This window comes from Pomacea canaliculata, linkage group LG4, assembly GCF_003073045.1.
Source record: "Pomacea canaliculata isolate SZHN2017 linkage group LG4, ASM307304v1, whole genome shotgun sequence".
Classification (NCBI taxonomy): Eukaryota; Metazoa; Mollusca; class Gastropoda; order Architaenioglossa; family Ampullariidae; genus Pomacea; species Pomacea canaliculata.
In genome coordinates this window covers 26,721,360-26,735,736 of record NC_037593.1, presented here as the reverse complement: position 1 = coordinate 26,735,736, position 14,377 = coordinate 26,721,360, and the positions used below count along the sequence as shown (strand labels likewise).

The window sequence follows — 14,377 nt, the reverse complement described above, 5'->3', positions numbered from 1 at the left end:
TTTGTATGTAAATGTTTGAAAAACGTTTTTAAAATGTTTTTTAAACCTAATTTAAATGTTTCGAAGGACACGTTTTTTAAACGTTTTAAAAATGTTTTTGAAACCTAATGTAAATGTTTCACAGTTCACACATACTTTTCACAGTTTCACTTCAAACATGGCATAAATGACGTACAGAGAAGATTTTCATTTGTTGTAATTAAACCATATTTCGTGTCATTGTGGATCCATCCAGGAGACAAATTTACATTATACAATAGCAAGTACAAAATGGTGACCATTTGTGACAAAAATGAATAAATGATACTCAAAAAAGAGAACAAGAATATGAATTAATTAAACACTGACAAATCAATGCATAGGATCTTTTCTTAAATTAATACTTTTAAATATTTCACATTTCAGTACTTAAAGGTGAGGTTGTGCGGCACTGTTATCCGTGCAGAGTGCCAAGAAATAATTGAACTAAAACGAAACTTATCGACATTTACATTTACTAAAAAATAGTGAAATGTAAATACAATTGGATGATGTACAAAATACACCAAAAAAAGACAGTTACCCCTATGTAGATAACAATATGCTAATTATCATCTTCTTACCCTACTACAAGGGACATATCATTCCAATTATTAATAAGCATTAACTATAGATGTACAACAAAAGCATTGACCATATGTGATAAGATGAGAAACAGAGAACAATCAGAGGAATTAATTAACCACTGTTAAGTCAAAGCAAAGGAATGTTATTAAAGTAACACTTTTAAACAGTTCAATTTAAAATGTTTCAAGGATAGGTGTTAAGCTCCATAAAGATTCCAAGGAATAATTAAACTAAAACTAAACTAATAGAGCTTTAGATGTAAGAAAAGATATAGTATATGGTTAATCCATCTAGATGTAGCACAAAATACACAAGACATACAGGTATCCTTCTGTACATAACAACGATCAAATTATCATCACCAACCTTCTACAATGGACACATCAGTCAAATTAACCAGCCTTATGAGATTTTCCACACTGTAAAACAAGGCTGAACAAAGGTTCCTGTACATCTGGAGAAAAGGCTTTAAGAACAAGGTATATAGAACACTAGCAGATCCACATGCCTTTATTCGAATATACGGAAACCTTCTTATTCGTAGTCATCAGATATCTAAACTATCAGATATTTGTGCAAAATATCAGAGATAATCACCAGCTACATCCAAGGCCATGTATTGGATAGGACCTCTTCTACAGCAATGTCATGTGTGAACTTAAATGGTGAAGTATCAAGCGTTCCAATTGGGGTCAAGAGTTGCTTGGTGACAAGCCTGTGGTCCCACATGCAGAAAGGTGGGGCAGACATATGCCAGTGTAGAGGAGTACAATGAGGTAGAGCGCAGAGGTGTCCTATGTGGGAGACAGCTCTTGATCGTGGGGGCGATCCAGTGGCAAAGGACTGTCTGGACTGCCTGCTAGTTGCCGTGGGAAGCAAATGGCTACGTGACCAGTACTGGCATTCGGCGGCTGTAGGTGGCATTGCAGTCATCGTAGACATGACGTGCATATCTCTAGACTTCTCTGTCGCTGGGAGAGGAGTCGTCGCTCTCTGATGCGGATGGCAGCTCGGGCGGGAAGGACGACGGACAGGTGGAACAGCACTGTCTGCTGAAGCATTGGTCTCCACTCTGTGATGGCTCCTGCACTAACTTTATCGGAAGCCTCCATACACCCACGGTTCTTCCGTACAGCTTCTGCAGATAGCAAAAATGGGATTTGTAGATTAAAGAAGCGCTACAGGTTTATAGATTAAAGATGGACTAAAGAAGTCTAACACTATACATATTGTTTCAGTTTTATGGTGCTTATGCTTGTTCCCCATGTCTTTCCGTTTTTACGCTAGTTTCACCCATAGAAGCACAATTAATACTGACAAGAGCTACAAATAATTTTAAACTGTAGAGCTAGCAATGAAAAATGTCAATTCATGTTATACAAAAATAAGCACTTAGATCTGCACTTCTCTTTTTTTTGTCAAAGTATGTGTAGACAATATATCATATATCTATACCTTTAATAATAATATACACTAACATTTATACATCATCACTTACTGTAGATCATGGCCTGCACCTTCAGTCCTTGAAAGCACACATCTCTCCCTTTTGTCCTTTCCAGTTATAGTTCCGAGCAACCTTGTCGGTCAGGAGTCGCCGCATGATTCTTTTCGCACAATCCTTTGCATTCGTTCTACCCACACAGGAGAGGCTTTTGACTTGCAAATCATTAGAAGACAAGAAACATATCTGTCAAAAGTAGGCCACACATCATAAACAAGAAAGGGTGTAGTGAAAATATACATGGCTTTAATTATTTACAATTCAAGGGCCATACAAAAATTATAAACTGAAAACTTTCACAAAAAGCTGACATTTAATGATTCCTTCCCAATAACCATAAAGTTTATGAGGCTGAAACCCTTTGAAACTGGATTTAAAATTTGACTTATTGTGTTCCACACTATATATGTATGATAGATTGACAAGAACTGATCATTCTCAAATGAATTCCCTATAAAAACATAAGTTTTTCAAAAATGTCAAGCTATGCTTTAAAATTCCCTAAATTATTACAGATTATCATTTCAATCATGGCTGTAACAATGACATCTGCTTTACGTACGAGTAATTCATGAAAGGAATCATCATCAAGGCGTCCATCCAGTTCCAACAGCTCTTGCTGTGTTCTAATCGGAAGGATCAAATCTTCTGGCAACATTCAGGCATCCTTTGCTGGAGCAGGCTGGTCTTTGCTTATCAGTGAATGAATCACCATATCTTTTACTTCCTGTAGCATCAATTTCAATTCTTTGTCTTGTTTCAGAATGAGCCAGGCAAATGCTGCAACAGTATGAACATAGCACTGTGAGCAAAAGTGGACAATTAACTTTTATAGGTGAACGAAGCCAATCAACGGTGATTTGGGAGGCAGTTAGAAACTTGTATAACCAACACTATGTTCAACTTGAGATTGTGAAGGGAATTCACAACAAAATTAAATAGGCAAAACAAAAAGCAAGAAAAGTAACCCATAATATAAAATTGTCTGACTTACCTTCATTAGACACTCTCTGGGTACCGCCTTTTACTGCTGCAGTTGTGAGGTCTGTCCCCTCTTGTACTCCTTGCTGAGAGTCACTACGTTGGTCACTGGGGTGCTCACGTCGTGGGGCAATATTCTTGTGGTTAGTGCATTTACCTGTGGGCATAAACGCTTGTTTTCCACTTGTGGTTGCAATGAGTCTGGCAATGGTCCTGCTGGCACTGCTGGATGCACTGATTTCCATCTAAAGTCGTCTTCTTCCTCCTCGTCTGGGCTCTCTAGCCCTAACCTAATTAACAAGCATACCTATTAATAAGTGTGCAGTGAAATGACAATTATGAAAATTTAAGAATTTCTGGAGTAAAAGATTTAAGAAATAAAATAATAAATAATTCCTAGGCTATACCTATCATAATATCAATATTACCCTCATGACAAATTGAAATGAACTGCAATACTGAAATCTGTACTGATCTTGTAAGTTGTTCTCCAAACCTAGGGATTCCCTAATCCCTGTCATTCTATAACTCAAAGAAGACACAATGTGACTACTTGTTTCTCTTCCTCTTCCGATCTTTTCAACCTTTAGTGCTGTCATCATCTGTTGTATCCAAGTTTGATGTATACTGGCTGTTATCCACTTTTCGTCTGGCAACCAAATACTCATCTGAAAGGGTTATTATTTTGTGAAGTTATAATAAACATCGAGAATAATGGCATGCAATGCTTTACCACACAATATGAATTTCACATGACAAAATCAGTTAACTGTCTGTTCGCTGAGATGTTAATGGTCATATGGCTGTATGTTCCAGTCTGTAACCACAATAAACCCTAAGCAAGGTCTGCGTGGACTAAAGACACTAACACTACCTTAAAACCTTTTACAAAATAAATATGAACAAACTTTATCAAGAGACTGACCACAAAAATATTAACCAGGCTGATGAAGTCATCAAACATCTAATCTCTATAATAAACATATACAGGTAGTCCTCGACTTACGACGGGGATCCGTTCTTAACGCGGAGTCGTAAACCGAATTTTGACGTAAGTCGGATCATACGCTCATACAGTACTGTAGCATAATAACAGTACAGTACTGCAAACACTTAGCCTATCCAAACACCTATCCTAACACAGTACCCTACATAATTATCAATAAACATAAGTACAGTAAAATATTGTGCAGTACACTACGCTTTGTTATCACTGTCGCTTTCCTAGGAGCAGATCCTGTCACGTGTTCAACGATGCGATCTTTATCTTGATAATCGTAGCGACAGTCGAGCGACTAAGTCCTAATGACCTGCTAATTTCTGTTGCTGTTTTCCCTTCTCAGATTGCCTTATGATATCCACTTTCACCTCCATGGTGATGGCCTTCCTTTTCTTTGATGCACTGTTATCAGATGAGTCTACTTTCGCTAAACCTCGTAAGTGGGAATGAGCGTCGTAACCACGAAACGACGTAACTCGAGACCGTCGTAACCCGAGGACTACCTGTATATGACAATGAGTAAAAAGTATAAAAGTACCCTTTGAACCCAAAATGCAAACAGCTTGAAGAGTCCAGGTATGTCTATCTGGCAGAGCTCCCTCCTGAAGGTGTTTTGTCAGCTCACTTGGTGGCCAGTATGCTAACCGTTTCGCGTGCTGAAAAATAAACAATCCTCTATGAACTCTTACCAGGGAGGCTAACTGTGTGTCTTTATGGAGTGTTGGACGTTTGACTTCATCTGTCATATTTCCATCAGAGATTATGACTGCATATATTTTTATACACTGTTATACTCAAGGAACTATGGTAAATTCAGGAAGGATAGCATGAATATTGTTCAGCTGAGATATGATTGTATTGACTGCAGTTTGCTTCTGTGGCATGCAATGTTATAATGTAACGTTATTTAATGTTATTAAAAACTCTATCATCCGTAAGAACATGTAACACAAATTTACACCATAATGAGAAATGATTACACAATACCAGTGGTACCATTTCAGCCATAGATAACGGTTTAGCAATGAATTCAAGCAAGCAGTTATTACAGGATGCTTTTGTCGCAACAAGGCAAGAAGTACTGAAAGTGAACTGTTGGAAATGTTAAATGTTGCGACCCAATATGCCAACTGTGTGGCCAAATCTGTATCTGTTTCACTGTCGCTGTCTGAAGATATCCTGAATCAAACTGATCATCAACATAATCTTCAAATTCACTAAAATTAGATTTCACAACATCATCATCATTATTTTCATCCAAATTGTATTTAGTCGGTAAATATTGCTGGCGTGATGTTATCGCTGAGAGTTCTGGTGTCCGCTGGTTCGAACTGTTATTAATTTGACTCTGTAGATCTAAAACTGTGAGCACCTTCTCTACGGGACAGTGAATCGTGAATGTTTGTATCAGTGTGTATTGAATACATCTGACTTTCTTCTTTCAGTTCTGCCAACGCTGCTTCTACAAGTTTTATTAACTTTTTTCGTCCAGTAGGACGACATGATGTGAACTATCAGTTGCCTTAACGTATTAGAATATTAGATTATGTACGAGCGCTCAATTCAGAAAGTAAACTTTGACACATCACACCCAATAAGCATACATTAAATGTGTGTTGTACTAGAACACGGTATATAGCGTTTTATACTTAAGAACCTGCAGTACGTGTGTGGTAAACAAAGAGAAAAGATTACAACCTTGGTTTTCAAACATACAGTACATCAGCAGAGAAAATGTCGCGCCGCGTGGAATCATGGGAGTACGTGCATCCACAAGAAGAATAGCAAATATTTAGTTACGTAGCATTGATGTTTTAAAAACTGCAATGATTTTAAACTATCAAACCTAGTCATAAGACAAATATAACAAAGTCTTTAAAAATGCTTTTTTGTAAGGATTTTCAGTATCTACACCGTGGACTGGCTCTAAAATTCCGTAGGAAAAGTGAATGCCGGCAAATCAAATAGTGACGTCTTATAAAAAATTACGTCATGACGCGCAGCCATAAAGGTTAACATTGTAAATGTTTATAAAACATTTATTTAACATTTTTGTTTTAAATGTTTTATTTTCAAACATTTTAAAAATGTTTTTAAAATGTTTTACTGAAAAATGTTTTTTTGGTAAATGTTTTTAAAATGTTTTTAAAACGTTTTATCTAAAACGTAAACCTTATTACAACCATGTAAACGTTTTTAAAACGTTTTTAAAATGTTTTCATGCTATCTGGGACACCGCTATGACGTCTAATCCATTCACTGTGTATGTAACCAGCCATAAAGGTCGGCGACGAGGGTCGTTAAGCTAATTGCGTTAACAGTCCACACCTCAGGGGCCTAGGCTCCCCTAACCCTCACATCCCCCTCCACAACAAAGCGCTAACCCCCTGCCTCCTCCGTCGTAGTGCTCTCCCCTCCAGTCTTGTTCCAATGTTGTGGATTCCTTCACAAGTCCAACTGCGCCCACTTATCCAGGCCTTATAGAAAACATACTAATTACTACTATTTATTATCATTGCTTATAGTTAGTTGCCTTTCTGGACCCATTGTCCTGGAAACAATGTTCAATTCCTGTTCATGTTGTTAACACACACATACCAAAAAAAAATTTTAAATCGACCGTACAAACAAGCTTAGTAAAAACAACTTCTCTACTTATAATATAAACAGTCTTCTCCTTTTTCCTGTTATTATTATTATTGTTAAGGAAAGTTGGTGAAAGAGAAAAAAGAGGACAAAAATATCGTTAAAGTATAGCAGCAAGGGGTAAGGAAGTGGGCACTACCCTCATAAAAAGCTGGGCCCAAGAAAATCATAAGTATTTTCCTTGGACTTGTCTTGTCCTCAAAAAAGAAGCATTTTGGGGATCATGGCCGATATGGTGTGATCATTGGGACAAAATGGAGACTTCGCTGGGACGAAATGGTAGGGGAGAAATGACCATCCCTCCCCCTAGTGTTGCCAACGTACATACATGGCATCGCATATACTTCCACGCATTTTATGCTTTACTGCACTTACTGTCCTCCATGTATCGCCGAAAGGGGGCGAGTAGAGAGTAGTTAAGGAGCACTTTCATTCATCACCAATGAGATTCAAAGCAGAGTAACTTTTACTATTAAAACTAATCGATGAAACCCTTAGGCGTAAACATCACAAGACGTGGAGGTTGTTTGCCTCCTGCAAGGTTATGACCCTCATTTGCATATCGTCATGATACTCCAATGCTGACAACGAGGGCAGTCCTACTTGAAGTCTAGAAAGTCGCTGATTGGCTGTGGTCTATAATGCATGTGGCAAAACACAATCTGATTGGCTGTGGTGGCTTGACACCACATGGTGGCCGCCAAGGAACGAGGAACATGAGCGCTTGTGTCGTCGACGCTACAGCAATGGACTACCAACTATCTCCCTTTCACGCACAAGTGTAAGGTAAGAAATCAAATTCCTACTGACTTACTGCAAAAGATTAGGCGAAGGTTGTGTAAGCGTGCTTACTAGTAAGTAGGCTATTGTACCCCAAGGCCGGCTTTACCTGAGTCACAAGAACTCAAGAAAAATTATTGAATAATTAGCTGTTCCATTCTTGATTCCCAAATTTCAAATATAAAAGCAGCATGACCGATCAAGGTTTTTTCCTCAAAACTATTTTAAAGTAATTCTGTTGATGATCTATGCACAGATAGAAATATGGAAATACAATGGTGACAAGCTCACTTTATTTATTAACATCCAGATGTGCTGTTTGAGCCACCATGATGATCAATTTAGCTGCTACTGTCATTTGATCATGAAAATAAACTTTGATAAGGTCTATGTTATCATATTTTACACTTCAGGTATTTGTGTGTAACTTCCAGTGTTTCTTAAAGTCCTTTAACGGTGCAACTTGATCCAATTTTATTATCCAATTTTTTATTTTTTTGTTTAGTTTTGCTTGTTTTGTCTTCATACCTTATGCAAGCACTAAAATCAGTATTTAAGAAACTCACTTTCTTCTTTCTACAGCAGTTGGTATACAGGATAGCGAAGTAGACAGTTTTGGATACAGTTATGGATCCAACAAATTGTTCACAGAAATCCTCACAAAGTGAGAGGAAAGGTCTCAAAAGAAAAGCATCAAATTTAGACAACACTTTGAGAAAGTTTTTTAAGCATATATCTTCTCAAAGCAATACCAAACTGTATCATCCAAAACTAACAAACATATCCTACACACATGACGATGAAGAAGTTTGTGTAAGCGTTGCTATAGACAAAATGCAGCAATCAGAGCTGAATATAACTGATTTGCTGAAAACTATTTCATCATTCATGATGACGATCCAAACTCATCAACCAGACGACAAACGTGCGGACTCAGCTGTCCACAGAAATGACACAGCTTGTCAGCAGGCAGATGGCAGTAACAGTGTAGGAAGCAATAGGAAGTCAGGCCCCAAAAATGTCAAGAGAACATTCAAGGCAGAGACGGCAGAAGAAGCCATAACAGATTTTGAGCGTGCAATCAGTTGGTCACATAGACCTGTGCTCAAGTGTAAAAAGAAGAGAGCTATAAAGGACTTCAGTCGCTGTGCTTCAGGTCAAGCTCAAACTATTCAGTCGTCACACAAACTGAAACTGCAAGAAAAGAATGTGCAAAACACTGATTGTGTGGCAGTAAGCAAGGCCCCTGTTTATGAGAAGCTTGCAACTTTGTCACAAAAACCAACATCCAAAACTGTTCAGCGTATTTTGAACAAAGTGGCTGTGGAAAAAGTGCTAAACACAAGCAGCCAGCAAATACACTCAAATGCCAGTTGTGATGGGAAATTTTCCAAGCACAAAGTTTTAGAAACCGAAGTCTTGGGAAATTCCCAGATGAAATTGACGGCAGAGCTTGCACCAACAACGGATTCTACACAATCTACTAATAAGGTACGATACTAAGGCTTTGACTTCTATTGTTCTTTCACACTCATCAGTGTAGGACAAGTAGTCTTGGAAAAGATAAAGTTAACATAGTTCTGCTATTTTTATGTCACTATAACTTTGTCATGTTCAGTTGAAGTGAGTGTTTTCATTTCTTAATGCTTCAGCTTCAAACTTTTCTACACCAAGAACCTGCTCCCCGCTTACAACAGGCACTGCAGAAAGCCCAGGTACTGCCAGACTTGCAGTCAGGCGGTGCAGCAGGCTGGTACTGTCCACAGCTTCTGCCATTCACATCTTTTGCTGGACTACCACCTTCTCCGCCACCTCTACTTTCTCTTCCACCACCTCCTCCTCCACCCCTACCTTCTCTTCCACCACTACCACCCCAACCTCCACCCCTTCCTTCTCTTCCACCACTACCACCCCAACCTCCACCCCTACCTTCTCTTCCACCACTACCACCCCAACCTCCACCCTTCCTTCTTCCACCACTACCACCCAACCTCCACCCTACCTTCTCTTCCACCTACACCCCAACATCCTCCTCCTCCACCACCTCCACATAGCCATTATGCATACATTCCTCAGTATTTTGGGTATTATAGTAGTAGTGGTGTAATCATTTAACTTTCCTTCTTGCCCACCATCTTTTAATGTCTAAGCAGATTGTAATTGTGTATTTACTTGTGATTCTGTGTGGTGCATGTCCTCAACAAGCATATTACTGCATTAAATTCTTGTTTGCAATTTTCTTTACTTTGTCTCTTGTGTGTGTTTGAGAAAGAGAGGTGCTGGGAGTGAAGGTAACTTGCAAATACAGGTCTATATATATAAATGAAACCCACAATGTGGTGTGCATAATTTTGGCTTTTTTTTTTTTCCTATAAAGAAACACATTCCTTAAAGAAGGTAAACTGAAGTTTACGCAAGAACAACACATACCCAGAGGGTTTTCTATTTGTGTTGCTGAGCTCAGTGGCCAGACACAACTGTCAAGGGGCCTTACATCATCAAAAGCACTCAGCGGAACGCTCCCCACCCTGGCATCATAGAAGCTATGATCTTCGTGGTATCAAACGGCTGTTACGCAACTCGCCACCTTTGTCAGGTTTGTCTTTTTTTCTTGCAGTTCCTTTTGAAGACCTCGGGTAGATGAATCGGGTGTCGCTTACTCCGCGGAAAGCGTTCGTTGTTGGGGAAAAGAGGGAGGTGAACTGAGGATTAGCTCCATTATTACACTTTAGACATTGGGGTGTAACTCTCTTTGTTGACTAATTGACACCTCTGTCAGCCGGCTGGTCGCGCTTGGCTTACTCTAATCACTTAGGGCTTACAACACCTCTAGCGGCACGCACGGCCCCCGTTTCCTAGCCTAAAGGCCCTCGGGCTTGTCCACAAACCACCCTAACCCATACTTGGGGTCCTGATCATGTTGTTATCGCACACACAAAAAATATAAACCGTACAAACTCTTAGTGAAAACAACTTCTCTACTTATAAAATAAAAGTCTTCTCCTTTTTCCTGTTATTATTATTATTGTTAAGGAAAGTTGGTGAAAGAGAAAACAGGGGAGGAAAAATATCGTTAAAGTATAGCAGCAAGGGGTAACGAAGTGGGCACTACCCTCATAAAAAGCTGAGCCCATGAAAGGCATAACCTGTATTTTCCGTGGACTTGTCCTCACAAAAGAAGCATTTTGGGGATCATGGCCGATGTGGTGTGATCATTGGGACAAAATGGAGACCTCGCTGCCGTGAAATTATAGGGGAGAAATGACCATCCCACCCTAGTGTTGCCAACGTACAATATGGCATCGCAGATACTTCCACGCATTTCATGCTTTACTGCACTTACTGTCCTCCATGTATCGCCGAAAGGGGGCGAGTATAGAGTATGTAAGGAGCACTTTCATTCACCAACATTGAGATTAAAAGCAGATTAACTATTACTATTAAAACTAATCGATGAATCCTTAGGCGTAAACATCACAAGACGCGGAGGTTGTTTGTCCTCCAGCAAGGTTATGACCCTCATTTGCATATTTGGTGTTACGTCACGAGACTCCAATGCTGACAACGAGGGCAGTGTAGGAAGTCACTGATTGGCTGAGGTCTATAATACATGTGGCAAAAATTCAATCTGATTGGCTGTGGTCTATAATACATGTGGCAAAACACAATCTGATTGGCTGTGGTGGCTTGACACCACGTGGTGGCCGCCAAGGCACGAGGATCATTAGCGCTTCTGTGAGTTCTGTCGTCAACGCTACAAATACGTATCTCCCTTTCACGCACAAGTGTCAGGTAAGAAATCGAATTCCTACTTAAACTTACTGCAAAAGATTAGGTGAAATGGTCACAGCACCTCACATAGCCTGTATAAGTGCATGTACATCCGAGACAAGTGAGAATGCCGGGATCATAGGTTAGAAAACCAAACAATGTCATAGAGCAGGGGTGGGCAACATACGGCCCGCGGGCCGGATCCGGCCCGCGACGGGATTTTGACTGGCCCGCAGACTGTTTCTGGTCGTACATGATAATGTGGCCCATGAACATTAACAAGACAAATCTGCGTTCCAGTCTAACTGATATTCACGTGCAGTCGTTACTGAGGATTTCTATGTCCGACATGCAGCCAGAGTTCACAGAGTTCCAGCAACTTGTTGACAACTTTGATCGACCGCAGCTGTCTCATTGACTTCAGCAGCTATTGAAGTACATTACGTTAACATCATTAAATACTGTTTTCGGTCTCTATGCTTTAAAATTAAAGTTTGCGAGTTTACATTAAACACGATTTATTCCTTGCATATGTAGATAAATACGCGATTAAGGTATTGATCCAGTAATCTGGCCCGCCAAGGACTTCATTTCCCCATATCCGGCCCGCCGACCGGAGAAGTTGCCCACCCCTGTCATAGAGGGACAAAGGTTGTATAAGCGTGCTTAGTAAGTAGACTATTGTACCCCAAGGCCGGCTTTACCTGAGTCACAAGAACTCAACAAAAATTATTGAATAATTAACAGTTCCATTCTTCATTCCCAAATTTCAAATATAAAACACTTCCCAAATTTCAAATATAAAAGCAGCATGACTGTTAATGTTTTTTTCCTCAAAACTATTTTAAAATAATTCTGTTGATGGAAATGCTCACTTTATTTATTAACATCCAGATGTCCTGTTTGAGCCACCATAAGGATCAGTTTAGCTGCTACTGTCATTTGATCATGAAAATATACTTTGATAAGATCTATATCATATTTTACACTTCAGGTATTTGTGTGTAACTTCCATTGTTTCTTAAAGTCATTTAACAGTGCAACTTGATCCAATTTTATTATCCAATTTTTTTTTTGTTTAGTTTTGCTTGTTTTGTCTTCATACCTTATGCAAGCACTAAAATCAGTATTTAAGAGACTCACTTTCTTTCCTCTTTCTACAGCAGTTAGTATATGGGATAGTGAAGTAGACAGTTTTGGTACAGTTATGGATCCAACAAACTGCTCGCAGAATTCCTCAAAAAGTGAGAGGAAAGGTCTCAAAAGAAAAGCACCAAATTTAGACAACACTTTGAGAAAGTTTTTTAAGAATATATCTTCTCAAAGCGATACCAAACTGTATCATCCAAAACTGACAAACATATCCTACACACATGATGATGAAGAAGTTTGTGTGAGTGTTACTTTAGACAAAATGCAGCAATCAGAGCTGAATATAACTGATTTGCTGAAAACTTTTTCATCATTCATGATGATGATCGAAACTCATCAACCAGACGACTAAAGTGCAGATTCAGCTGTCCACAGAAACGACAAAGTTTGTCAGCAGGCAGATGGCAGTAACAGTGTAGGAAGCAATAGGAAGTCAGGCCCCAAAAATGTCAAGAGAACATTCAAGGCAGAGACGGCAGAAGAAGCCATAACAGATTTTGAGCGTGCAATAGTTGGTCACATAGACCTGTGCTCAAGTGTAAAAAGAAGAGAGCTATAAAGGACTTCAGTCGCTGTGCTTCAGGTCAAGCTCAAACTATTCAGTCGTCACACAAACTGAAACTGCAAGAAAAGAATGTGCAAAACACTGATTGTGTGGCAGTAAGCAAGGCCCCTGTTTATGAGAAGCTTGCAACTTTGTCACAAAAACCAACATCCAAAACTGTGCAGCGTATTTTGAACAAAGTGGCTGTGGAAAAAGTGCTAAACACAAGCAGCCAGCAAATACACTCAAATGCCAGTTGTGATGGGAAATTTTCCAAGCACAAAGTTTTGCAAGAGGACCATTTCATGGATGCCGCTTTAGAAACGGAAGTCGTGGAAAATTCCCAGACGAAACTGACGGTAGAGCTTGCACCAACAACGGATTCTACACAATCTACTAGTACTAATAAGGTACGATACTAAGGCTTTGAGTTCTATTGTTTTTTCACATTCATCAGTGTATGACAAGTAGTCTTGGTAAAGATAAAGTCAACATAGTTCTGCTATTTTTATGTCACTATAACTTTGTCATGTGCAGTTGAAGTGAGTGTTTCATTTCTTAATGCTTCAGCTTCAAACTTTTCTACACCAAGAACCTGCTCCCCGCTTGCAACAGGCACTGCAGAAAGTACAGGTACTGCCAGACTTGCAGTCAGGCGGTGCAGCAGGCTGGTACTGTCCACAGCTTCTGCCATTCACATCTTTTGCTGGACTACCACCACCACCTCCTCCTCCACCCCTACCTTCTCTTCCACCACTACCACCCTTACCTCCTCCACCCCTACCTTCTCTTCCACCACTACCACCCTTACCTCCTCCACCCCTACCTTCTCTTCCACCACTACCACCCCAATTTCCACCTCCTACACCCCCACCTTTCCTTCCACCACTACCACCCCATCCTCCTTCTCCAGCACTCCCACCTCCACTTAGCCATTATGCATACATTCCTTAGTATTTTGGGTATTGTAGTAGTGGTGTAATCATTTAACTTTCCTTCTTGCCCATCATTTAAAATTCTTCTTAATTGATCATTGTGACACTGTGTCTGATGTTGTGCCCAAAACCTGTCCAAGTATATCTGGCAAAACTTTGTGAAGTTGTCAACGGGCAGTTTAAGCTATCCTCAACAAGCATATTACTGCAATAAATTTCCTGTTTGCAATTTTCTATACTTTGTCTCTTGTGCGTGTTTGAGAAAGAGAGGTGCTGGGGGCGAAGGTAACTTGCAAATCCAGGTCTATATATATATATGAAACCCACAATGTGGTGTTAATGTCTGCATAATTTTGGCATTTTTTCTATAAAGAAACGCATTCCTTAAAGATGGTAAACTGAAGTTTACGCAAGCAAACAACACATACCCAGAGGGTTTTCTATTTGTGTTACTGAAC

The 14,377-nt window shown here is 39.6% G+C and overlaps 1 protein-coding gene across 1 annotated transcript; it reads left to right on the top strand.

Moving 5' to 3' along the window:
• Window positions 1-8,408: 8,408 nt before the first annotated feature.
• Window positions 8,409-13,938, top strand: LOC112562491 (arp2/3 complex-activating protein rickA-like). The gene is made up of 5 exons (XM_025235771.1): window positions 8,409-9,008; window positions 9,170-9,232; window positions 12,838-12,978; window positions 13,170-13,394; window positions 13,555-13,938. The coding sequence occupies exons 1-5, from the start codon at window positions 8,409-8,411 to the stop codon at window positions 13,936-13,938; spliced, it is 1,413 nt and encodes a 470-aa protein (XP_025091556.1).
• The last annotated feature ends 439 nt before the right edge of the window (window positions 13,939-14,377 follow it).